Here is a 27,068-nt window from a genome sequence, read left to right on the forward strand (position 1 = left end):
TAGTTTTTGGCTTGTGCGTCTAAGTTGTAATTCTTGGAGATTTAATTTGGTAAGCATGTTTGTTATGCAGTCATCTTATCTTGTTCTGTAATCGCCTGTTATAAAGCGTGCTGCTTGCCTCTGTATTCTTTCTAGCTTGTTTTAATCTGCTATACTGTAGGGGTTCCATACTGTTGCTGCATATTCCTTTGTTGATCGAACTAGAGAAATGTAAGCAGTTTTCTTACATTCCTGTGGACAGTACCGTAAGTTCCTTCTGAGGAAGCCTAGGGTTGCGTTCGCCTTTTAGCAACGTTTGTAATATGCGTGCTCCACTTCAGATCTTCTGATATCTGCACTCCTAGGTATGGGTTGGTCTGGACTTGTTGGTGTATGTGGCCGTTGAGTGTGTAGAATCTCTGGTTTTTGTTTTCGATGCTTAGGATGTAGCACTTTTTTGTGTTAAATCGCATACCCCATTTGTTTGCCCAATCTTCTAGGTTTGCTAGGTCTTCTTGCTGTAGTTTGTGGTCTTTCTCTGTTTTGATATGGTTCTGTACAGTAAGCAGTCATCGGCGAATAGCCGCACTGATGATTTGACAGTGTCCGGGAGGTCATTTATGTGACATAAGAAGAGTAACGGTCCAAGTACTGTTCCCTGTGGAACTCCTGAGTCCACTTTTACTTCTTCAGACTGTTCTCCCTCTACTACTACTTTCATCTTCCTCTGTGTCAGAAACATATTTAGCCAGTTGTTTAGTCGTCCTCGAATTCCGTATTCTCCCATTTTTGATTGTAATTTGTTATGCGGTACAGTGTCAAAAGCTTTCGAAAAATCCAGGATTGCAATGTCAGTGTGTAGCCCGGCGTCGAATGCGTTCATGAAGTCATGTAAGGTGACTAGCAGTTATGTTTCACATGAATAGCCAGATCTAAATCCATGGTTGAGTGATGTTAAGACTCTGTGCTTTTCAAGGGTTTTAAGGATGTGCTTTCTTTGTTTTAATTTGCTTACTAAATTAAAAGAGAATGGTTTGAACTATTTTCTTTTTTCAACTTGGTAATTTCAAAATTCTACATTTTTTTAAACACTTTAAGAAATTTGAAATGGCACTAACTTTAAATTTAAGTTTCAATATTTACTTTAAATTTTCTATTTTTCAGATTTTAACCAACAAAGTGATATTTTGTCAAAATAAAAAAATAAACATTTCTGTATATTTTGGTAAAAATATTTGTCAAATTCAATGCATTTTCCTGACAAATTTATATGCCAGCTTTAGCTGGCACTTATGGTAGAAGCATCGAATTGGAATAAAGAACGATAACTCTCTCTACATGAGCAATCTAAAAAGTTTCGTCACTCTCGTTAAATCTCGTACGATTTTTTTTTTTAAAATTCGAAGTTGATCAAGTCAAGTTATCTAACTCTTAAAAACGGAATAAATTCGATGTTAAATACGATTGAAATTTTTATTTGTTTACAAAAACAAGAATTTAGAAATTTTAGTAACTTGTGTAGTTTATTTCAATTTTATTGTACCACGGAAATTTGGACAACAACATCTTACGTCATGTTTCATCGTCTGCTTCATCTTTCCATTATCAGTGACAAATTTCCTAAATAACCACAGGTACTTCATTTAAAAGTTATAATATCAGTTGGAAAGCAGGTCACGGTTTGACCCCAAGTCTATCAGCAACAATAGAGTCACGTGACCGTGAAAACTCAGTAAAGCTACGGATGAGACAAACCTCACTTTTACTCACTAAAATACCACTGTCATAGTAAAAACTTATTGATCAAAATAATCTTGAATATATATAGTTTTAACTCGTCAAAACTTACACATCAACTCAAAGTCCTTTATTCTTTATTTTATCTTCAAACTTGAAGTTTGTGTGAAAATTGTCAAGGCTCCTGATAGAAAAATCTAAATATGTTCGAGGAAACTAAAAATGATGGGCTGAATTTAAATTTAATAAAGCATCTCATTAAGACAAACACTCGATATGAATATCTAGGCAATACAGTTTTGGATACGCAAACGTCAAGTTATGTTCAACACGAAGCGGTGGTTTTTTTGCCGATTTCTGCAAGTGGTTATCTCCCCTTGATATCACCAGTCAAAAATAAAAACCCACCAAAATGAATAAAAAGGAGTTTATTTTACAAAAATCAAGAAGAAAATAAAAAAAGTCGATTAACAACTCTGTTATTATAATATTAGAAGAGATACTTCTCTACTTTCAGAGAAGGATTACAGGTAAAAATTAAAAGACAAAAAATTGGTAAAAATTACATCTAGAAACCTAGCTGAATATTGATATAAATTAGCCTTGGCTGATGAAATTTACTTTCAGTTTGTAATTTTTATAATGGGATATGGGATCACTCCTAATGTAACTACTTCTAACAATGTTTAATTCAATAAAACATACTGTATACAATTTAAATAATCTTTCTGAAAAAAAATAGTACTGACCATTTATATTTTATATTTTAATAAAGTGGGACCAAGAGTCAAAATTTAGTTTCTTCAAAGTAAAAAAGCCTTTTAACTCAAGCCTATGTTTCTTAGTTGAACAGTACAGTACTGCCTAGAAAATATCATACAGAAAAAGGATAAGTTTACCAAAAAAATGACAAAAATTCTGTAAAAAAATAATGCTTAAAATTATAAGTGAAAGTGACATAATTTTGAAATTTAAAATCATTATTATGTAATATTCAACTATTAGATTAGCTAGCACAGTAGCCCTTGTCCAATTTCTCAGGGTATTTTATAGTCCAAATAATTATGACGTCTTGGAAGGCTATTTTAAACTTTTGCATTTTATAGATTATGAAAGTATACATTTTGAAAAAAAATTGGGGCTTCTTCTCTTCAGGTTGCTGTATCTGCTGCTTTACATATTCATAAACAAAGTATTTTATATTTTACCTGAATAATTGGATATTAATCTCAGAAATGAAAGTTGGTATGACAAATATTGTGCATTTTACTTTAATAATGATCAATGATGATTAAATTTGACAAGATTTTGCCATTTGAATAAATTCAATTTTGTAAGCACACATCTCTATGAATTAATTTCTTGTTTGACTTGAAAAGCTAGTGTTTGCTCTTATTAATGTAGCTTACTTAGTAAAGAGATAATTGATAAGCAAGGTTTTTAACTTATAAAATATAAATATACTATTAACTGACCTTCATTTCCTTTTTTCATATGTTTTTTCCTCCAGAAATTGTCTTTGCAATGCATTTTCTATTGCTATTTTTGTGCTTTTGTTTATCCATAGGCCATCATTAATTTGTCATATTTGCTTCCAGTATAAATGCAATTTTGTTAGACGTATAGTTTCAAACGCCATAAAGAAGAACTTTGTTTGTTGTTTCACTTGTCCAATGTGTAAATTTTCACTATGCACATGACCCTGACACATATTTTGTAAACGTTATATATGACGTATCGGTTGAAAAAGAAAACAATGTCACCGTCAATTTGTGTAGGGGATCAAAAAGGGGTTTAATTACTTTAAAATTGAGATATCGTATGGAATTGTGAAAAACAACAACTTTTATTCACAATTTCATTCATATTTATAATAAAATCAGTATTTTAGAGTACTTTGGAAACAGGTACAATGAAAAGAAGTTGAACTTTACTGTTTTGAAGTAGAAACGCAGCCAAAACCAGGTACAAATTGACATGACTGGTGGTCACCAAAATTGATGTATAATAGTAAAAAATGATGGCTTCATAATTGTGTAGAAATTTGAAATAGGATATACCCGGTTTCATTTAAGATTTTTAACGTTCTATTCCGTATTTGGATACGCAAACGTCAAGTTATATAAATTCGATGTTTTTGGCGAACAAAAAAGATGGCTGATCATTTTTAGAACGGACAGGTTAAAGTAATAGCAAATAAAAGTTATTTTCGACAATGTTTCAATGTCGTATTGAAACTATATTGTTCACAAAATCTACAAACTTTAAAAATCAATTATAATAAAAGCATGACAAGTTGAAAAAAATAGTTTAAACGTCGATTTTTTAGCCGATTTATTTCGCGGACTTTTTGACGTCACCGACGAGTGTAGCGCCACCTAATTAATTACCCCTGCTATTGTTGCTGATAGAGCTTGACGACAACGGACGTTTCCAAGGACTTGCTTTCCAACTGATATCATAATTTATAATAACATTTGTAGTTTAAAAGTTCCGTCCAGCCATGGGAACACAGAAAAACCCTCTGCAATCAATAAATTTCGGGATAAACGTAGCCGGAGGTAGTAAAATCCGGCGCTCTGCCTCTGGTTGACCATGACCACTATTTTTCATCTGCTACAGAATTTCCCATGTCAAGTTACAGTGATAATGAAGTTGGTTATACTGTATATCTCCATATCTCCTTAATTTTATATGATAGTCCCACAAAAATGCTGAAAAATTATGTGTACATTTAATTTTTTTTCTAGATTCTCTCATGTCATACATGTGAAAGCGGTACCTTTTTGGTCACTATTTATGTGTTGCGTCTAAATATAAATTGTAACACTTTATAGTGACTGACCAGGTCAAATAAATACTTCTCAAGCATGTCAAGAAACATGCAGAGAAAGAAGACAACTTGGAACAGCACCAGCCATGCCAGACTATGTATGAATAAAAACTCAGATCGGAATAGCATGGACGAGATGTTAGTTATACATGTATGTCCTTGTGAATAGTAATTAAGGAAAGCTATCAATAATTCTGCAGATAACACAATTTTATCAGGTTTATCGTACATTTTCTGTTCAAATTTTCAGGTATCGGGTCCGTTCGCGTCCAATACACGTTCGCACCCTACACGTTCGCACCCCACACGTTCGCCCCCTAGGTCCGTTCGCACCCTTTTTTTTATTTATTAAAAAACCTGATAAATTTTTAGATGTTTTGTAGATTTTTATATCAAAATATTTTTATTTTCATAAATAAAAATTCGGGAATTTTTAAATGAAATATTGTTTTAAATTGATTTGATGATTAATTATTAAATGTTAATTATGTATGATTACTGTTAATTGGTATTTATACACAGCCTAATTTGGTGGTATTGTTGAGTGTTTAAAAATCATGATTGTTGTCATGGTTGTTTTAACTTGCTGTGATGTAAATACTGCATGTATTTAGCTTGATATGAGTAAAACTTTGACGATTTTAAATAAAAAAAACATGAAAGATAATTGTTTTTAACAGCTTGGCTCCTTTGATCCCATGTGTGTCAGAATCCCACTTCATTCATAAACAATGAAAAAAAATATTTATAGCAATACACTATCCAAAACATGATTACGAATTATTCAACACATATAAAAAACGTTTTCATAATCCCAATTCCTTTTGAAACAATAAAAAAGAAATATTTAAAGCAATACACTAACCAAAACATGATTAAGATTTTATCAACACATGCAAAAAACGTTGTCAGAATCTCACTTTATTTAGAAACAATGAAAACAAATATTTATAACAATACACTAACCAAAACATGATTAAAAATTATTCAACACAAAAATAAAATACTGGTCGTCAGAATCTCACTTTATTTAAAAACAATGAAAAAAAATGTTTATAGCAATATATTTACCATGACACAAAAAAAAACTTGTCAGAATCTCACTTTATTTAGAAACAATGAAAAAATATATATTTATAGCAATACACTTACCAAAACTCGTTTACAAATTATTAAACACAAAACCAATAAAAATTGGGCGCGAACGTGTAGGGTGCGAACGGACTCTGGGTGCGAACGTGTAGGGTGCAAAAGTGAAAGGGGGGCGAACGTGCATGGGGGCGAACGTGATTGGGCGCGAACGGACCCGGATTCAAATTTTCACACAATCAGTGAATCGTTCAAAAAGGCTAAACTAACGACAAACAATGACAAGTGTTTCATTCCTGAAATAACTTGTGCGTTTCTGCGAAAAAAATCATGTGCAAATTTGTGAATTAAAGGGAAAGAGGATCCTTTTGCGGTGCACTGGCGCATGTCAATTGCGAACTGACCCAATATATTTTCTTTATCATGACCAGTTCACTGATACTGACGACAACATTATCAAGAAGTACACATCAAAGGAAAAATGCACAAATAACCGATAAAATAATTTACACACCCTGTTTCGTGTGTATCTCCTGCCATATCAGTATTTGTTGCATTTATATATAAATGAGAAATAATCAATGTAAAAATGGTAAATTTTTGGAGAAAAAACCCAAAAATTATGGAAAAAACAACCCAAAAATGTTGTTTTTGACCACTGACTCCTAAACTGTTGGTACCATATGATAACCCCCAAAATCAATTCTAACCTTCCTTTTGTGTATTGAAGTTGAACCTTCTGGTACAATTTCTACATTGTCATAGAGATCCATTTACTTAAACTAAAGTTATTGTCCGGAAACCAAATGTGTCTTCGGACAACAACAGCGACATGATTGCATTACTCGAAGGCAAATTTTTGACATATTCCCCATTTCCATTCTGAATTTTATTTTGCCGTCGTATAAAAACTTGAAAAGTAAGCTAATAAAACAAAATGCAAAAATGACATAAAACTGACTCTGAATTAGTACATGAAATTGATGTAGAAACCCACAAACAGAAGATGATCAGAAATACATTTATACTGCTGAGCAGTGATCTCCCCTCAAATTTTAAATAGCATCCTAGAAAATAGCAAAATCTTTAGATTATCAACTTAACAATCCTATTTATGGTTCCTTATGCTTAGATCAAAATGAAAAACCTGATCAAAACATTATTCTAAACAGGCTCACTGTAAATTCAAACTCTTCTTTTAACAATCAGAATGATCCTCTTGCTGATCACATATATATATGAGATGCAGGAAACTGGGAATACAATATGAACATCCAGCTAATTTAGAAAGTAAAAATAGTTCAACAAACAGGAAGCTTGTTTGCAATACTAAATAAAAAAAAAACAGCTACAACTTTTAGATATTAATGAAAAAGATATTCCAAATCCTCCACCTTTTCATGAAAACCAACAAAAAATTAATTTAATAAAGTTATTATGGATTGTATAACAGTATTCATAGTTTTGAAATTAAACAAATGTCTTATTGTTTTAAATTTTGTAAAATTTGCAAAGAAAGAAAAATGGATTTGAAAATGGAACAAGATAATGAATTTAAGCATTGTCATTTAGATAAATCAACAATAAATTTTTTTTCAGCAGAAAACAATATGGACAATAAGGGTGCAACTATTTAGCTTCAAAAGGGCGCGTTGGGGTATAAATTTTTGTTTAAGTTTCACGTAAAGGGCTACAACGTTATCAATAGACGTATTTACACTTATATGCAAATATGTCCGCCATTACGTAAAATCACACAGGTTCCCGTAAACTTTGACATCATAATTCAAAACATTTGACGGCATAATTAAAAAGTGATTGTTGCCTGACGTCAAAAGGTGATTCGGAGTAGATCTAAGGTCATTTGGAGGCAGAATTTAGCTAAATACCAAAAGTGTAAATACGTTTATCAAAATTATTTGGTAAAAAATTGACACTAGAAGGTTTGGGAATAATCTGGATTCAGAATATGTTTTTGTCCTCTGCTTGACTAGAATATTTTTTTTTCATCAATTTGGGAATCAGAATATTTTTGAAGAAAAAAAACATACTCCATCCTGCCTTTGGAAGTTCAATGATCGTTCCCTGAACATTTTCCATCTGAACTTATTATTTTATTTTAGACAAAAACTATGTGTAGGACATTCGTCCTGAACATGCATGAAATATTTGCCACTGGACGTTAAGCAAACCAACAATCAATCAATATGTAGGACATAGTCTTGGTAAGCTGGCATTCAAGGTAGCGCCTTCCTCATATTAAGCTATTCCCACAAAATTGCACATTTTTTAAGACTAGGCATTTGGAACGTGATTTCTGTTAGCTTGACACAGTGAACAAGCATCTTCGTCAGTTCAAACCGAACCTTAGCTTGTAATGTATCCGCTTGTAAAAGATATGCAGTGGTTAAGACTGGGTTCGAGTATTTGGTTCGACTTGGGCATAAGCGTTCTTGTGTTTTCTTTTTGGTATTTGACACAATCAATCAAAAAAAGAAATTCCGAAAAGAAGGTCAAGGACTAATTATTTTTAACCAATACGGTAACAGACAACATTTACTACGAGACTCTGTTTGGCGGCAACCTCAAAGATGAAAGTAGACACAATAACATCAAAAAACTGTCTAAACCTTGCTGCTGACCAAAATACACACACAGAAATTGCATTTATCAAATATCTGAATCAATCTTATCAATAATCACCCTGAAAATAACAGAATGAATTGCTTGGTTAGAGTATTTTGGATTTTCAAAATTATGATCTATGTCGACGGCAAGGCGATGATGTTTTAAAGTATAGATATGACGAAAAATCAGCGACATGACAAGAAAAGTAAGCCACTCGGGGAATCTGTATCTGTATCAATGTAGTTTCTGCCAATGTAGGCACACCTCCAATGGAGTCGAATATAATAGTATCCTTCACCACACAATATTATACGGAAAGAATGTCTAATCCAATACACAATACTATATCCATGTATCAATAAAAATGTCTTCTTCTGTTCCTCCACCGTTAAGTACAATTAATATATAATTTGAATGAATGAAGATTTGGAACTATAGCTCTTATGATTTTTTTAGACGAAAACAGGTTGGGGAAGATCCTCATAAATGGGTACGATCTCCATTTATGGGTTTTTTATATAGATTAAACTGTTGGTTTTCCTGTTTGAATTGTTTTACACAAGTCATTTTGGGCCCTTTATAGCTTGCTGTTCCGTGTGAGCCAAGGCTCCGTGTTGAAGGCCATACTTTGACCTATAATTGTTTACTTTTTACACATTGTGACTTGGATGGAAAGAAGTCTCATTGGCACTCATACCACATCTTATTTCTATTATACCCGAAATCGGGTATCACTATCAATCTATTGTGAAAGAAAATCAAATTTTGTATTTCATCATAATAGCTGTCATGGTGCAAATATTGATATAAATGGCAACATTTTCCCCTTTAAGACAATAGTTCAATTGAGAATTGAATACAAAGATAATGGCCTCCAAAAATTCTACTTTTTGAAGGCTGTTAACTTTTATCCAGATGATATTTCAGTCCTAGAGTCTTTAGTCAAAATGTTGTCCTTTAGGCTTTACCCGAATGTTTGCGCCATAACAAAAAATATCTGTAAATGCAAAGATTATATTTATATCACTGAAAATTGATTCCCAATTTGGGGTATAATACCCATAAATGAGGAAAGTACCCATTTATGAGGATCCAAGAGTTCTCGAAAACCTTCAGTCCCGACAAACTTGGTAAAATTTGGCAGACCCGAATTTCCGGATAATGCAAATCGAACGTTTCGAAAATTCTGGTCCATCAAATTCAACCGATTTTGATATTTTATACTCTCCGGAAGTGACGTATTTTGGAAATTCGGGGAAACCATTTTGAAATTAAAGTAAATATTTGCTCGCCTCAAATGGAATCGTATCTTATTTTATCATTACTTTTGGATATTTCTGGAAATATTTTGCATCAATAAGCACAAAAAAGGTAAGACTTTGTAACTATGCAAATATTTCTAGCTGGCAATGAAGATTTCATGCCAAAATTGGGTCTCAAAGTTCCCCCCAAAATTCAAAGTCCAGACGTAAAAAATGGCTACAGCGTTATGATGTCGTAGGAAGGCGTCACATAAAAGAATTAAAATAGCCTTGCAAGACGTCATAATTATTTGGACTAGTTACTAATGTTAACAAACTTTAATTGCATAGCTCAAAATTACGGTTATACTTTTGAAAAAGAACCAGTCGTCGGTTTCTTTGGTATTCAGATAGTTTTTGAACTGGTAACTAATGTAATTTAACTTTTGTAGCATAGCTCAAAATCACGGTAATACTTTTAAAAAATAACCAGTCGTAAAAGTCATCATGGCTGCCGCATGGCCCATCTCGTTCAAACCAACCGGAGGACTTTGTATTTGAACAGAGACTGAAATTTTTTTCTATATTACAAAATTTGCAGCTGAGGAATAAACATCAGACTTAGTCTTTTATTTCTATCATTTTAATGCACTTCTCACTGTAAATGATTGTAGTATAATGCATGAGACATAAAACAAACATGTAATCAAACTGACAAAGTATAAAAATTAGTGATTAATGCAGAGTTCAAAATTTAATTGAAAACAACCAAATATATAACATAGAAACTAGGATGGAGTTAATATAGTATTGAGCAATGACTTACATGTAACTAATAGATGTTTGATAAATTCAAGTAAAACAAGTGAAACTGCGAGCTACTGCTCACTTATGATACCCCCGCCGCAAGTGGATAATTTTAATAGTGAAAAAATATTAAGTGTTCGGTAAACAGGAAGTTGTTGAGTGATGAATCTGAAAACGCATCACACAGTATAGCTGACTTAAATAAACCCTGAAACCAAGTTTCAGAAATCCTTGTATTGTAGTTCCTGAGAAAAATGTGATGAAAATTTTCAACTTGGCTATCATGTGTAAAATGATACAAGAGTTCTGTAAACAGGAAGTTGTTGAGTGATGAATCTGAAAGCGCATCACACAGTATAGCTGACTCATATAAACCCTGAAACCAAATTTCAGAAATCCTTGTAATGTAGCTCCTGAAAAAGATGCGACGAAAAATATTCATGGGACGGACGGACTAATGGATGGACAGACAGAGGTAAAACAGTATATCCCCCTTTTTTTAAAGTGGGGGTATAATTACAGGACCAAGAGATTTTCTCAAGGACCACCAGATTTTTAGTCTTGGTGGTCCTAATGACCACCAGGAAAAAAAAGATTTCAAGAACTCTGGGATCCTCTCCAACCTACATAAGCTCAGGAGAATACTTTTGAGCTGCCTTTTCTAGCAAGAAATGGCCCCCTTCTGTATCGCAACTTCTCTTGAACCACTTGACTGAATTTTGTGAAACTTTCATATAAACTTACTCACATGATGTTTGCACCTATTTCGTTCTTCATTTGAATGAATTTTAGGTTTACTAAGAAGCATCAAGAAATGAGACAAACACTCCAATAATGATGATGTTGGGCAGACAATTATTGGCAAATCACCATGCCCGTCCAAAAATGTCCAGTATACATAATTTGGTGATCCCGAAGTTGGCAGCCAATATCATAATAAATATCAATCTCAAATATTTTTTAGATATTGATCTTTCTGATTTATGTAGAAACCCCTATTTTTTATGAAAACAGTACAGTTTCGTGTTTATTTCTTCTGAGCCTAAGGTGGGAGCAGATATAGTAACCTCTTGACTCGCTCTGTCTGTCCTTCCAAAAGAAAACTTTTGTCAAAGTTTTCTAGTCTTGTATGAAAGAGAATGATTTTATATTTAGTCTGCAGCTTGAGTTTAAGCGAGTTTAGTAAATTTTACATCTGCCATATAGCCACTTCCTCTTTTATGCCAGAAAAAAGTAAAACAACAAAAATACCAAACTCCAAAGAAAATTCAAAACAGAAAGTCCTTTATCAAATGGCAAAATCAAGAGTTCAAACACACCTAACAAATTGAACACAACTCATATTCCTGACTTGGTACAGGAATTTCCTTATTAGAAAATAGTGGATTAAACCTGGTTTTATAGCTAGCTAAACCTCTCACTTGTACGACAGTCGCAAAAATTTCCATTATATTGACAACAATGTGTGAGCAAAATAAACGGACATAATGGGTTAAAATGTCAAAAATTGGGGTACAGCAGTCAAGATTGTGCTAAAAATCTTAATCACTATAAAAAGACATAACTATTTCAACAACGAAAAACAAAATGGCATATAAACACACTATAGATAAAGTACATAAGCAAAAATGAAAGACAAGAATACATAAAATGACCATAACACAATGGTAGGATGTATAAATACAGAGCCTTGCCAAAAGTATATTTACCAAAAATTGACTGAACAATGAGCGCTCACATGTTTAACCCCGCCATATTCTTTATGTGCCTGTCCCAAGTCAGGAGCCTGTAGTTCAGTTCAATGGTTGTGTTTGGTTCATGTCTGTCATATTTGTTTTCCATAAATTGTTTTGTTATAAATTAGGCTGTTAGTTTTCTCAATTGAATTGTTTCATATTTTCCGTTACAGAAATTGCTTACATCCACTTCATTTGAACTTTGATGGATAGTTGTCTCATTGGCAATCATACCACATTTCCTTATTGTCGAGCCTTCGACTTTAGTCGAAGAAGCGAGACATAGCGATCCTACATTCCGTCGGCGGCGTCCACAAATATTCACTCCAAGGTTGGCAAAAAAGCGGTCAATACTAGTATTGACCATGCCGGCGGTAAATACCGGGAAATACTGGCAAATACTGGTCAATACTGGCAAATTCTGGTCAATTGAAATTTTGATAGGACTTTACTATAAAACTAGTCCCTACCTCAGGTCAATTACTTGGTAAATGGATAGATATAGTCACAAGGCAGAAAGTCACTTATTTACTACATTGTAATAAGACAAAAAGTCACAATTGATTAGTTCATGAACATGGTTTAATGAAGATTTATCAAATATTAATTTAATCATACAACAGATATAGTCATTAACACCATGAAGTAAGTCACTTAAGAGAGACTATATAACATCTGATTTTCTTAACAGTTATTTTGAAAGATGCAATTAAAAAATTTTAAAAAATTGTTTTATATATATATGTAAGTGGTAAATTTGTCCTGGTAAAATATGTCCGGGCGGACACATATTACTAGTAGAAAAAGTCCATGGTTACAGAATTTACTAGTATTTTTAGTCCGATGTTAGTTATTTATGTCCCCAGACTAATTTTCCTAGGAATTTAAGTCCATGTCATTAATATTCCTAGGTAAAAACGTCCATGTCTTTTATTAAAATAGGAAAAATATAAATGAATTAAATCATTTACATTTAAACAACGGAAATTTAAATGTTATGTTTTAATATTGTTTAAGAGTTGTGTTTTTTATATTTTTAATAAAATTTATGTCCCCAGACTAATTTTCCTAGGAAATCATGTCCATGTCATTGTTATTCCTAGGTAAAAACGTCCATGCCCTTTATTTTAAAAGGTAAATTTTAATGAATTAGATCATTTAGTGACATGTAAACAAAGGAAATTTAAATGTTATGTTTTAATACTGTTAAAGAGTTGTGTTTTAATATTCTTATAAAATTTATGTTCCCAGACTAATTTTCCTAGGAAATCATGTCCATTCTCTTTGATATTCCTAGGTAAAAACGTCCATGTCCTTTATTTTAAAAGGTGAATTTACATGTTATGTTTTAATATTGTTTTAGAGTTGTGTATTGATGATTTAATAAAATTTATGTCCCCAGACTAATTTTCCTAGGAAATCATGTCCATGTCATTGTTATTCCTAGGTAAAAACGTCCATGTCCTTTATTTTAAAAGGTAAATTTTTATGTTATGTTTAAATATTGGTTTAGAGTTGTGTATTGATATTTTAATAAAATTTATGTCCCCCAGACTAGTTTTCCTAGGAAATCATGTCCATGTCATTAATATTCCTAGGTAAAAACGTCCAATTTTTATTATATAAATGTTTACAGAAGAGATATTTTGTTTTGAAGATATTCATTGTGTAAATCACTGGTCAAGCTTCTATTGTTTAATATAGAAGCTCACTTTTAACTACCCTTGACCTTGAATGATGATGAACTCATACTAGAAAATGATCCTAATTTTACCAGAAAAACAAGTCTTAGGACAATTTTTCCTAGGAAAATAAGTGCCAGACATATTTTACTAGCTATGGACTTATTTTCCTAGGAAAATTTGTCCTAGGACTTACATTCCTAGTAAAATCTTGGCCATGGACTTGATTAACTAGGAAAAAAAGTCTGGCGGACAAATTTTACTACCGGACCAAATTTACTGTTACATATATATGTTATATATTTATTAAAAAAAAAAATTCCTGCATTTAGAACATTTTTATCATGCTGTTGAATAGTCAGGAATTAATTCATTGTTTAAAACAATCTTTAGAAATCACTTTTATGACTTTTTTCCTGTTATGTCAACATTTATTAGGGGACAGTTGTTATAGTAATTAAACTTTTGACACCTGTTAGCCATATAATAGGTAATGTTCTGATAATCTATATTGCTAGTCACTTGTAATTCTATTTACCTGTAAAATTCAAACCTTTTCAAGAAAAAAATATCTTGATTTATACATGTTAGAATAACTGATATAGCTGCTCAATTTTATATGTATACCAAAAGTATGCAATATCATTACCCCTAAGAACTAAATTAGTCATTTTTAATGTTTTAATAATTAATAACATACCAATATCATTGATTTTTATAAATTGAATCATGCCAAAGGAATAAAGTTTTCCCTCATCAACCATTTTTTTACTAGAATTGATAGATAAGTCAGTCAAAAGAAGCATGAAAATTTCAATTGACCAGTATTTGCCAGTATTGACCACTTGGGGAGTATTGTCCGGGGCGGTAAATACCGGTAAATACCACTGGTAAATACCGGGGGTGGTAAATACCGCCCAACCTTGATTCACTCTGTGGTTAAAGTTTTTGAAATTTTAATAACTTTCTTAAACTATCCTGGATTTCTACCAAACTTAGACAGAAGCTTGTTTATGATAATAAGATAGTATCCAGAAGTAAATTTTGTAAAAATAAAATTCCTGTTTTTCCGTATTTTACTTATAAATGGACTTAGTTTTTCTGCCAGGAAATAATACATTCACTCTGTGGTTAAAGTTTTTAAAATTTTGATAACTTTCTTAAACTATCCTGGATTTGTACCAAACTTGGACAGAAGCTTGTTTATGATCAAAAGCTAGTATCTAGAAGGAAATTTTGTTAAAATTTTGTACCTGTTTATCCGTATTTTACTTATAAATGGACTTAGTTTTTCTTCCAGTTAACATTAAATACAGTCTGCAGTTAAAGTTTTTAAAACATTTATTAGATTCATAAACTATCCTGGATTTATACCAAATTATGACAGAAGCTTCTTACAATCAAAAGATAGTATCTAAAGGAATAATTTTATTGATTTTTTTCCTCATTTTTGTTGAGCCTGCGATTAACAGCAAAAGTAGGCGAGACACTGGGTTACGCGGAACCCTTACGAATTTTTTTTTTATAAAGATAATTTGACATTTTACAACAAACATCCTACAAGGAAAATTTTCCTCAAACTTTTTTGATTGGCTCCTATTGAAGGGAATGATTTTAATATTTGGCTTGCAGCTTCTTGATGTTTAAATGACTTGAACATGTATTAATGAAATTGTAAATACAGAAATCTCTTTTTATCTATTCATTTTGTGATTTTAAATCATACACATTCAAGTCATTTAAGTCTTCACTTCATAGGTTTCCACAACTCATTTTAACTTTGTATAAGTGATGTGTATAACACAATCAACTGTAAGACTGCAGGGAAAAAGTTCCGTTTTTACATATACATTTATTTTTACCGGCCCTGTGAAATAGACTGAGAGGTACATTGTGAATCTGTAAAACGGACTATCTTATGAACTTCAGAAGTTAAAGCCATAAAAGTTTCGGATCGGTAATTGCCTAATGTGTGATACTGTTTGTCAGGTATCCTGTTTCTCTTCTGCAAGTAATATTTTTCCAGTACAATCTCGAGGAATAGCAAATTGTGACATTCAGAGCTGTATAAATAAATTGCTGTTGATCCACATATTTAATTTGTGGAATTTAAAGTTTTTATATTGGGGGAAACCCGGATCAACTAAAGGTGCTTTCCTCATGCACTTATGGTTCTAGCAACCTTAAAAAATTTCCCCTTGCTAGTTCAACTATCATGGTTGACCAACTGGTTAGAAAAGTTAAAGTTATCTCCTTCACCATTAGAAAACTGGCTTGGCTCTAAAGAAGGAAGTATGCCTTCATCAGAATGAAAATAATATAAATTTGTTACTCATAGACACAGTAAATCCTCCCATTGCATAAGGAAGTCTTTATTTTTCAAACTCTAGCTATATATTTCAATTCAGTTAGCGCTGAACTTGAATTACAGGAAGAATGGAAAGTTAATAATAACACACATTTGTAGATAAATGCTATCACAGACTGGTTTGTTTTATTTAAAATCATAAACTTCTACTGAACTTATTTCTTATATCTGCGATAAATACCTTAAAGGTTCATTTTGTACATGATAGAATCTAAAACAATAAGTTATTCTATTTTATTGTGCACAATCAATCTCATTTCAATGCAATTGCAATGCAAACAAGTTTTTGCTCGACAAGTTTCTTTTTCAACAGTCGGGGACTTACTTAAATGAGTGATTTTCTAAATCACTGATTCAAGTAACATAATGTCCATAAAGGTTGGAAGTAAGAGTTGTCTTTCTTTAATAATCACCTATTGAAGTAGTACAAATTAATCACTAGTCTAAGTGATTTAATTTTATTGTAGCTTTAAATATAGAATACTAATGATCCAGGGACTTATTATGTTGCTAAAATTATCAGAACCAACATCTGTGTTGATAGGATGACCGGGTCATGTCAGGTGATGACCTTGTACTAAATCTAGGATAATGACATAAAAATCACTTGTTTAAGTATCATACCTCAATTTCCTTCCAAAAAATCACTTCTTTAAGTATCATTATTTTAATAACCCCCACTAATTTCAACACCCCCGAAGAGTGAAATTTTGATCGCGAACAGTAGAATTTTATTACAAGATGAAACCTTGAATTTTACAGGAAAAATACTCCCACTGCTGGGGAAAATCTGTTCAGAAAGTATCAGTTCATTATGTAAAGCCATTTTTATAGCATTTTTTCAACTAAAATAGAATTTGCAGCTAAATGATTGCATCAACCTTGCTGCTTAAAAGAAGCAAAAAGTTCATGTTTTTCAATTTTACTAATGAAAAGATATTATCTAAACCTATGTGTTTAAAATTTTGGTAAAACTACAAAATCACAATTTATGACAAAACTTCGAATTTGCTACTTAAATAAGTAACCCTGTTATTTTTATGCAACATGTTTACCATTTTTCATTTTTTCTAGTAGATCATTAATCGCTGTTACGTGAAAATTGATAGAAAGCAAAGTATACCTATTTTTCATTTTTTGATTCAACATGAAATAACCATTTATGTCCCATTTGTATATTTCCATAACCCCCCTTTTTATGAACTTATATATGATGATGACATGCATTGTATGTTTAAAACAGCCTAGAAAAAAAGTTTGGCACTAAGATTTAAGGAATGATGACAAAAAAAGGAGAACACAAGTATTATAATAAAGCTGTAGTACACAGTAATTCTATGCATATTTAAGTCTAAATTCTTGTACTGGGAGTGGGTAAAATATTAAAAACACATTTTTTTTTTTTTAGACTCACCAACACGATCCTTTCACATAAAAAATCTGTAAAACAAAAAATAAAAAAACTTTGGACTAAGGAATGTAATATTGTTGAAAGTTTTTTTTTTTTTTTATTATTTATAGAATCAAGCCCAAAGGGTAAAAGAAAGCTTGATTTCATTGAAAAGAAAAGAACAAAGACACCTTTAACAGGAAAAAGTATCTTCCTGGATATCAAAGAAACTAAAGTTAAGAGACGGTTAGAAGAAGATATCATCAAGCTTGGAGCTGTGAGTACAATAATGTAATCAGTAACCTTTATTTTATTAAGTCTCCCAAACGAAGTTTGGGAAGACTTATTGGTTTTGCTCAGTTCTTATTATTATTGTTCTTCTTCTTCTTCTTCTTCTTCTTCTTCTTCTTCTTCTTCTTCTTCTTCCGCCGCTTTTAAATTTGAACTTGTCCGCACCTGTTCTCCAAAACAGCTTGTCAGATTAACTTAGGGTTTCACAATATGTTAGACTAAAATGTCTTGTGGTGCAATCAGGGTTTTGTTTGTGCAATAGGGTTTATAAAGGGGTACTTTGAGGGGCAAAAAGAAAGGAGGGTTTTACTATAGAACCCTATGGGATTTTTTTTTTTTAATTTTCAAATGATTTATAAATTGAAAACCGTTTGTGATAGACACAATCTTTTTAATTGAAAATGTTCTGAATGATAAAGCACATTAACTGAAATACAGGGTTAGTCCCCAGGGGTCACCCCCACCCCCTGCCATTTAAGAAAGTTCTAATATCTTGTAAATGGTCGAGATCCCCACCCCTAAACCATATATATTCTGGTTTGTCATGCTAAGATGGTTTGAATGATATACAGGGTTAGTCCCCAGGGGTCATCCCGACCCCCTGCCATTTGAGAAAGTTCTAATATCTTGTAAATGGTCGAGATCTCCACCCCTAAACCATATATGCCGCTTTAAAATTTGAACTTGTCCGCACCCGTTCTCCAAAACCGCTTGTCAGATTAACTTAGGGTTTCACAATATGTTAAGACTAACATGTCTAGTGGTGCAATCAGGGTTTTGTTTGTGCAATAGGGTTTATAAAGGGGTACTTTGAGGGGCAAAAAGAAAGGAGGGTTTTACTATAGAACCCTATGGGATTTTTTTTTTTTTTTATTTTCAAATGATTATAAATTGAAAACCGTTTGTGATAGACACAATCTTTTTAATTGAAAATGTTCTGAATGATAAAGCACATTAAATGAAATACAGGGTTAGTCCCCAGGGGTCACCCCCACCCCCTGCCATTTATGAAAATTCTAATATCTTGTAAATGGTCGAGATCCCCACCCCTAAACCATATATATTCTGGTTTGTCATGCTAAGATGGTTTGAATGATATACAGGGTTAGTCCCCAGGGGTCATCCCGACCCCCTGCCATTTGAGAAAGTTCAAATATCTTGTAAATGGTCGAGATCCCCACCCCTAAACCATATATATTACTGTTCATCATGTCTAGAACATTTGAATGACGTATACAGTCAGTCCCCAGGGCTTCCCCCCACCCCCATGCCAATGTTCTAATATCTTGCAAATGGTTGAGATACCCACCCCTAAACCATATATATTCCTGTTCGTCATGTCTCAGAACATTTGAATGACCTATAGGGTCAGTCCCCAGGGGTTCCCCCCACCCCCAATGTTCTAGTATCTTGTAAATGGTCAAGATCCCCACCCCTAAACCATATATATTCTGGTTTGTCATGCCAAGATGATTTGAATGATATACAGGGTTAGTCCCCAGGCATCACTAATGCATATAACTTTACTGGACTTTGTCCAATGTCGGGCGACCCTGGGAATTACGAATTATGGGAGCTTCGTTTGGGAGACTTCGTAACAGCATCCTGTTACAATCATTTCTTGTTTATTTATGAAAAAGTCTTCAATAACCCACAATCGGATATGAGTGGAAATGCATTAAACAAAATTTCATCCAACAAGCAAAAAGACAGTTGAAAGCAAAGTTGGTGATGATCGTGTAAATATGTCTACCTATCTGGTTTCTGACAAGTTTCTAAAAAAAAAGTGAGACAAAGTATGTTTGGTATATTTGGTATCATGACAACAGCTTAATTGATATCTCATAATAATGAACATAGATTTTATTTTATTTTTTGCAGAAAGTAGAAGCATTTCTAAGTAAAGACATAAATTATTTGATAACTGCCAACCCACCAGCAAAACAGACAGGAAATGACGACAAATATGGATCTCCAGAGAGTCCATCCATTTCTACTCCTAGTCCATTTAACATGGGTCCATCCCCTTCACCAAGTAATCCAGAGAGTGTCAAAAATACAAACCCAACAGTTAGTAAATTTAACCTACAGTTGTATATTGATTATGTGGATAGCATACATACAGCCCTGGTGTTGTGACTAACAGAATATTTCCCATCAAAGGGTTTTGAATTTGAGAACAGTTCACAACTCATGTGTCAAGCCTGTTTTTCCAAAAGGAAACCATATTTAGATGCAATGATTAAAAATCACTGAGGTGTGATAGTTTACTATGTAAGCTAGTAAGTCCAGTGCCCTTACACTTGTAATCATTAAACTTTCAGTTATTCTTTTATAAAACTACAAGGTGAGTTAGAACTAATCTTAAGAATAACCATTAAAACAAAGAAGGACTTATATGAAATTGTTTTAATAGATAAAAATAGTCCCGATTTTACTTGTGTTATAAAAAAACATGATGTAGGCAACTTAATTGAACTTCTGATATTAGAGTAGCCAGTTATACAGTCGTACGTGAATAGTAACTAGGCACATCCTGCAGTACTATAATTTCATGCAATTATGTAAGGAATCATTATTTGGAACACATTACTTAGCAATCTAGGGAAATAGTTTTGTTTTCTTTGCCAGATAATCCAGATGCTGTATTTAACTCATTGTCAATATTGAATCTATCAGCTACAAGCTTTGACTAAGTTGGGTTTCACAGTGTATGTAATGTTTACATTGTGTTAATGAATTTAGCCACATTGCAACCCATTATCTTTTGAATGTAAATTAAAACCTCTTCAACAAACCAATAGACTACTGTGGTGTACTAATTTTCCTGTTTCAAACACTGAGATTGGTGTGATTCAATATAAACAAGTTCAAAATGATCGATATCTGTATGTGTAAAGTGTCTGATTTTTATTTGCAGGTTTCTCGGGGGAAAGCCATATACAACAAAGCCAAGATTGCCACTAAGGTACAGCCTTTTAGTCTATAAAAATAAAGCAAAACTTAATACATTTGTACAGCTGTTCTTTTTGAAATGCCTTCTCTTTTCAGAAGGGCTACCATCTTTCTGTTATAATTTAAACAATCATTCAAAATGAAGAAAGCAATAACAATACAAATGCTTTATCAAATGTGCTGTATAAATACATGTACATAGTAGACATGGTACATTAAATATAATAAAAACCAATCTAATAACTTTTGTGAAATATTATTATACCCTACATTAATGATCTTATCTCCTCACTTTTTGCAGAACAATATTGTTGTGGAGAATGCACAGAAATGGGGTGTAAAGATAGTTGGATTGGAAGGTAGGGATATTTTCTGTAAACATTTTATATGAGGTCAAAGTTTGTAATTTGTATTAAACATAACACTAGAAATAGGCTTGAGCATAAATTTATGTCTGTCTGTGAACGTGAGTGATTTAATATATATTATGAAGGATAAACATGATATTAATGTTTAGTAATGGTTATATTTTGCAGTTGCCAAGAAATGGATACAGAAGGAAGTTCTTAAGTTACCCCATGATACTAAGAAGGTTAGATACATTTATTTACACTTTTTGCAGTTTAGATATGAAATACTAAATATCAACATGTATAAAAGTATTAATAATGTTTTGTTTGTTTTTTTTCTCCAAATCCTGCACGTAATCTATGGTGTTTTAAAGGGAAGGCCTATCAAGATTGAATAAAAAAGGCTCAAGTAAATTGCCATTTGTAAACTCAGTCAGGAACAAGATCATATAGTAGAGTTCACATTTTTAAGCTTTGATCATAATGTATTTTCATTGCAATATCATTATATATCAGGTAAACATCCAAATTCTCTGTATAGTTATATTCAACTTAAAATCATTTCTAAAAGAACAAATTATTTTAGGCTCATAAAACTTGTGTACAATTTTTTAGATAACAGAAAAACCATATTCATATTTGATATAAAGGTTTGTTGTTTCAGGACAATAAAGGTTTGTTGTTTCAGGACAATTAACTAATAAACTAGTACCACAATTTATGATAGAAACCTTTTACCTAGAAAAGCTATTTCAATAATTAGTCACAAAAAATTATGAGTCTATACCAATATTTAATAAGTTTGACATATTTCAGGATTTGAAAGGGAAGAAAAATTGTTCTACATCAAAAGGAGATGATTTTAAAGGTAAAATTCCATCATTTAAAAGTTTGTTTTTTTACTCCCTGAAATATTTTGTGGACATATATTCACAGTTCTGTAACATAAGAGTGAAACATTTTTATTGTGTTATGCAAATGGACACTTAGGTCCTGTTCAACTCTTTATTATTGCAATAACACTTAAGATTTGTTTAAGCGTACATTTTCTAATACTGGATGTTGACATGTCAGTGCAACCTATGAACATTTTTATTTTTGACAAGCATCCTTAAGTTATAGTAGCATCTTTCCAATCTTTTTCCAAGTAGATACCTGTAACAAACTTAAGAAAACTGATATAATTTATCTTATTTAAAAGCTTTCCTGTGCATAACCAAGTTTCACTGTACGACATGTCTATCTGAAACAGCCCTCACCTAACATGCAGGAGACCAACAGTCTTTAATGTCAAAATATACAAATAAAAACCTAAAGAGCTTGTAACACAACGACTAAATCTTTCTAAGGTCAAATTTACCTGAAGGGGTTCCAACCCTAGTTTTATCACAATAAAATAATATAATGAAAAGTAAAGGTGGAGGTTTAATTAGGCCACATTTTTGGCCCTTAAATTATGAAAGTTGTGTACTGTAAAATGAGTCTCTCAAATAACATGCTTCAGATGTTCATAAAATATTTGGGGGCCATGGTTGCAAAGTGGTCTAAGTAGTCCAACTGTATCACTCCCAGCAGTCCAAACCCAGCATGTGGCAGGTGCCCTTGACTCCAATCTATATTGACTAGGATTGTCAGTTTTCCTGCGAAAGGTTGGTGGTTCTCTTCAGGCAATCTGGCTTTCTCCTACAATAAAATTGACCGCATTGAAAATATCCAATATCGCTGAAAGTGGCGTTAAACACAAATCAATCAATTCATAAAATAGTCTGTCAGATAGTAATTTTATGTATGAATTGTGAATTTGGTGGAAATCTGCAAGAAATTCACCCCAAATGTAATCTGTAGTCACTGTTTGAAATCCATCTATAATTAACACCTTTTTTAGAGAGCGTGGTCATGTTTTTACAACAATTACCTGTTTGACATTTTTAAATCCTCAAGGCTTAAAAACTGCCTTGGCAGTCTTGTGGTAGTGTGTTTTCCTAGAGTGCGGGAGGTCATGGGTTCCAACCTGGACCAGGTCAAATCAAAGACTTTAAAATTGGTAGTTACTGCTTCTCCGCTTAGTACACAGCATTAAGGAGTAAGAGCAAAGACTGGTTGGCTTGGAGTCAGAATAAAGTGTCCGGGTAAGATGACGTGTCTTCCTGCTAACTGTTACCTAATGAACTAGCACGTTCAAAATCTGGCTCCGCATGTCGGTCTAGTACAAAGTATGGGAAATATTCATATTACATTTACATGTTCTCTTCCTGAATATGCATCTTAATTTGCAGCTGGACGTTAAGCAGCCATCCATCATCAGCATCATCATCATCAAGGCTTAAAATATAACAAGGCAAATAAATTTACCTGTACACAATGAGGGAAATTAATATGGAATCATATACACACGAAAGAAACTGTTTTATACTTTATTTGAACAACACCAAAGTAAATATAAAAATGTGTTCAAGAAAAATATAGTTTCCGGTAAAAAAAAACCTGGTCAATTTTAACTAAGCATATCTAGCTGGTGATGAATTTCTATGCAATTAACTGAAGGCCACTTGTTAGGCTATGCAGATAACCAGATTTTTTAACATTAGATGAATAGGAAATGGTTTTGTGCAGGAGAAGATTATTCTGGAGTCAGAATATAATTATGCAATTAACTGGTATGTGATTATGTGCAGTCGACTGTAAAGCATTAAAGATTTGTTGGTAATCAATTCAACTTATTCACTTTTCTTTTTTTTTTTATTTTTAGTTAAAAAACTAAAGAGGCCCTTTATTAAGTTTGAAGACAACAGTCATCAGTATAAAATTGTATACAAACATCTGGAAACATGGCCACATGTAAATGTAGACACACCCAAAGGTACCTGTCCATTTGATGGTGCCAGAGTTGGGAAAGATGATGAGTCTGTGGTGGACAGGAGAGACAAGATTGGGCTACCCAACATAGAAGTACATTCTGAGGATGAATGCAGGGATGATACATGTGATAGCAATACACCAGTAGATGGGTTTGTTTGTATTTGAATTTACTTTTGAATGAAATGATATAAAGCAACAAAATAGAAAATGTTTTGTTTAGCAGCTACTTAAATTATTTTATTTCTTATTAATTATTACACTTTTTCACCCAGAATCATTTAAATGTTCTTTTATTTCATTTGCCAAATTGGTCAGAAAAGAAAATCAAAAAAAGGAAAAATTAGTGATTACGAAAGCACAATGATTGAAAAGAAATGAATTCAGTTGGCTGTTTTGAACATACCGATATCAAACTGCTGAAAGATTATTATCATATAAACAACCAGATACGACTCAATTTAAATGAAATTGTTTTATATGCTCTGCTTTTAAAATGGTGTTTTTGACAATTCCTTACATTTTTGCCTATTAACTAGAAAAAAAATCTTTTACAGGGTTTTCAATAAGCACTGGCACCCGGCGAAATTTCCCTGTTTCAAATTAAGGAAATCTCCAGTTCAAATTGTGTTTCCAAATAAAAATAGAATAAATGAAGCATTGCTATCGTTGCGTAAAACAAGTTGTTATTGATTGAAATTAACTTTTGCCTTCGCTTGCGCTTTGTTTAGGTGTTCTCTTCGAGGTCTGCGATATAATATATTTATAGATTCTTCACAACGTTACGAAGATGGATAAGGAACGAGACATCTGGATTGATTTTTAATGCGATCATTTGTGCGCTTTGAAAAAGGATAATTGTACATATTAGTAAAGCTCCTAGATGACAAGTAAACAAGCAAAAATAAATGAAAGTTGATATTTGTTGTGACTGACAATTCTTTAATAAAGATCATAATGATTTTCGGATCCATTCAATGCTGATATGGTTGTCAAGTATATGCATGTATAATTATTGATGTGGAGCTGAAAGAGAACACTCAATAAGTCAGTGTAGCAACAGGTCAATGTACATGTATTGTTTATCCTGTTACCAGTTTCTGTTATAGTCTTATAGTCTAACCTACTCTGAAAATTTTGATTATAAAAAAAAAAAATCACAAAAATTTCATATAGGTTGGCCTGCGATTTTCGTTTTTATGCATGTTATTTTTTCAAGTTTTCATTTCTTCACAAAATTTAACTGTGTGTTTGGCTTGGCTAGGAAAAATACTGCCTTCATTTCTTTATGGTTAGAATCGATTATTTTTGTGTTTTTTGACTGGTAACTTTTATGATCCAGGTTTTGAGGTTGTTTCTTGTTTACTCAACTTGATTGCATTGATTTCTTGGTAATGGTTGATTATGACCCATCAGCTACTTTCTTACCTTTTGGAAATATCTGGCATTCTGATTGATTATAATTAAGATCATTATTGATATCAACATATTTTTATTTGATAAGCAATATCACAACTTACAAATAAGATTAAACTTACTAAAACAAAAGCTAAAAAAAAGATATTATTCCTATGAAACCTTGTTTTTTTATGCACTTGTAAACAGTCTGAAAATGCCTCAAAGTGCAACATTTTCAATGTAAAAAAAAACAAGCACACCCTGACACCCCCCCCCCCCCCCCCATATCTTCTATCAGCCACTTCAAATTAGTAAAAAGCCTGTTCACTTCAAACTTATTGAAAACCCTGAATCTAACATATAAACATAAACTATAAATAACACAAATGATCTCCACTAAAAGACCTGCAGAAATTACTAAAATTTGGCACCATATTTTATGGCCCTTAAATCATAATTTTTACTAATTTTAGATTTTAGCATTTTTGTCTTAATCTTGGAAAACTATTCTATATCTATACACAAACAGATACTGTAAACAGCAATAATTATCCACAATACAATCTCAACAAATAGTATAGATTATTGCTCTTTGCAAAAGGTTTACTGTAGATTAACGTTAAATTTGCTCATTTGTTATCTCTATGACAGCAAAGCTAATTTAAATGAAATCTTTCTGTCAAACTTGTTGTAATTTTTCTACCTATCACCAAATTCTTACTTTGACACATTACTGTATCTATGGGTTTTTACTTTAAAACAACTTTATGTTCTGAAAACACATTTAAAGCTACCAAACTGAATTGTAAAAAAGTTGTCTGGTTTCAACATAACATCAAGTTTTTGTGATCTGCATTTTAGATAGATGGTACTAAAATACCGGTAAGTTCTTTGATGAGCTGGTCCAAATGGCAAAATTACATAGTATCAATCATTTTATTTTGAGTTTCTATATTACAGTGAAAGATTTACAAGATATTACTTTGTAGGAAAATTAAAAAATCTGACAGTATTATTGGTCCAGTAAGGATTATGACAGCAGGAGAAATTAGACGTAGAGCAGAGCGGAAGAGGTTATTAGAGAAGAAACGCGGATACTGTGAATGTTGTCAGATCAGATATGAAAACATAGATCAGGTTTGTTCAAATGAAAATAATTAAACCGTCATAAGGCCAAATATATAAATTGTGTGTTTCCTGACCCTAACTCCGTTTCTGACGCCGACCCTAAACATTTTATTGACAAAAATTAATAAATATTAAAAATCCAGATTTTTTGGTCTGTCCGGATCCGATTATTCGTTTAAAATACTATAGATCTTCAAAACGTTTGATAATAACGACCAATATGGATAAGTTAAGTGTTTCATGGACCAAGACTAGATAAACAAGCATGGCTTTTCAACAACTGTGTAGCGTATTAGCTGTCAAATATGCAAAATGTGATCACATGGACGCAAAATATAATGACATTGATTCCGGATAATTACGATATGATGAATCTTTATGAAGAACATCATGATGGACCTATAAATGTAATAAAGTATGAAGTTGACACATTTTGCTCAAATTCTTTGCACCGGTACAAGACAAGATTTTTTAAATATTTGTGTATATAATGAATGGTGTATTCAGTATATAGACATATATTAGCAAAATCTCGTCTTGTACCTGTGCTTCTTTAGACCAGGTTGGACAGACTGTATCTCATTCTGTCTGTTAATTGAC

At 32.3% G+C, this 27,068-nt stretch overlaps 1 protein-coding gene across 1 annotated transcript in view; it reads left to right on the forward strand.

Moving 5' to 3' along the window:
- The first annotated feature begins 8,203 nt into the window (after positions 1 to 8,203).
- The window catches only part of LOC127728506 (uncharacterized), a 31,447-nt gene continuing 12,582 nt past the window's right edge, over positions 8,204 to 27,068 (forward strand). Inside the window, exons 1-9 of the mRNA XM_052235890.1 lie at positions 8,204 to 8,471; positions 17,622 to 17,767; positions 19,663 to 19,851; positions 20,702 to 20,749; positions 21,038 to 21,095; positions 21,273 to 21,328; positions 21,903 to 21,954; positions 23,836 to 24,094; positions 26,330 to 26,477. Of these exons, the coding sequence (XP_052091850.1) occupies positions 8,441 to 8,471; positions 17,622 to 17,767; positions 19,663 to 19,851; positions 20,702 to 20,749; positions 21,038 to 21,095; positions 21,273 to 21,328; positions 21,903 to 21,954; positions 23,836 to 24,094; positions 26,330 to 26,477 (987 nt within the window). The 5' untranslated portion in view covers positions 8,204 to 8,440. The remainder of the gene's footprint in view (positions 8,472 to 17,621; positions 17,768 to 19,662; positions 19,852 to 20,701; positions 20,750 to 21,037; positions 21,096 to 21,272; positions 21,329 to 21,902; positions 21,955 to 23,835; positions 24,095 to 26,329; positions 26,478 to 27,068) is intronic.

Source organism: Mytilus californianus, unplaced genomic scaffold, assembly GCF_021869535.1.
Source record: "Mytilus californianus isolate M0D057914Y unplaced genomic scaffold, xbMytCali1.0.p SCAF_2, whole genome shotgun sequence".
Taxonomy (NCBI): Eukaryota; Metazoa; Mollusca; class Bivalvia; order Mytilida; family Mytilidae; genus Mytilus; species Mytilus californianus.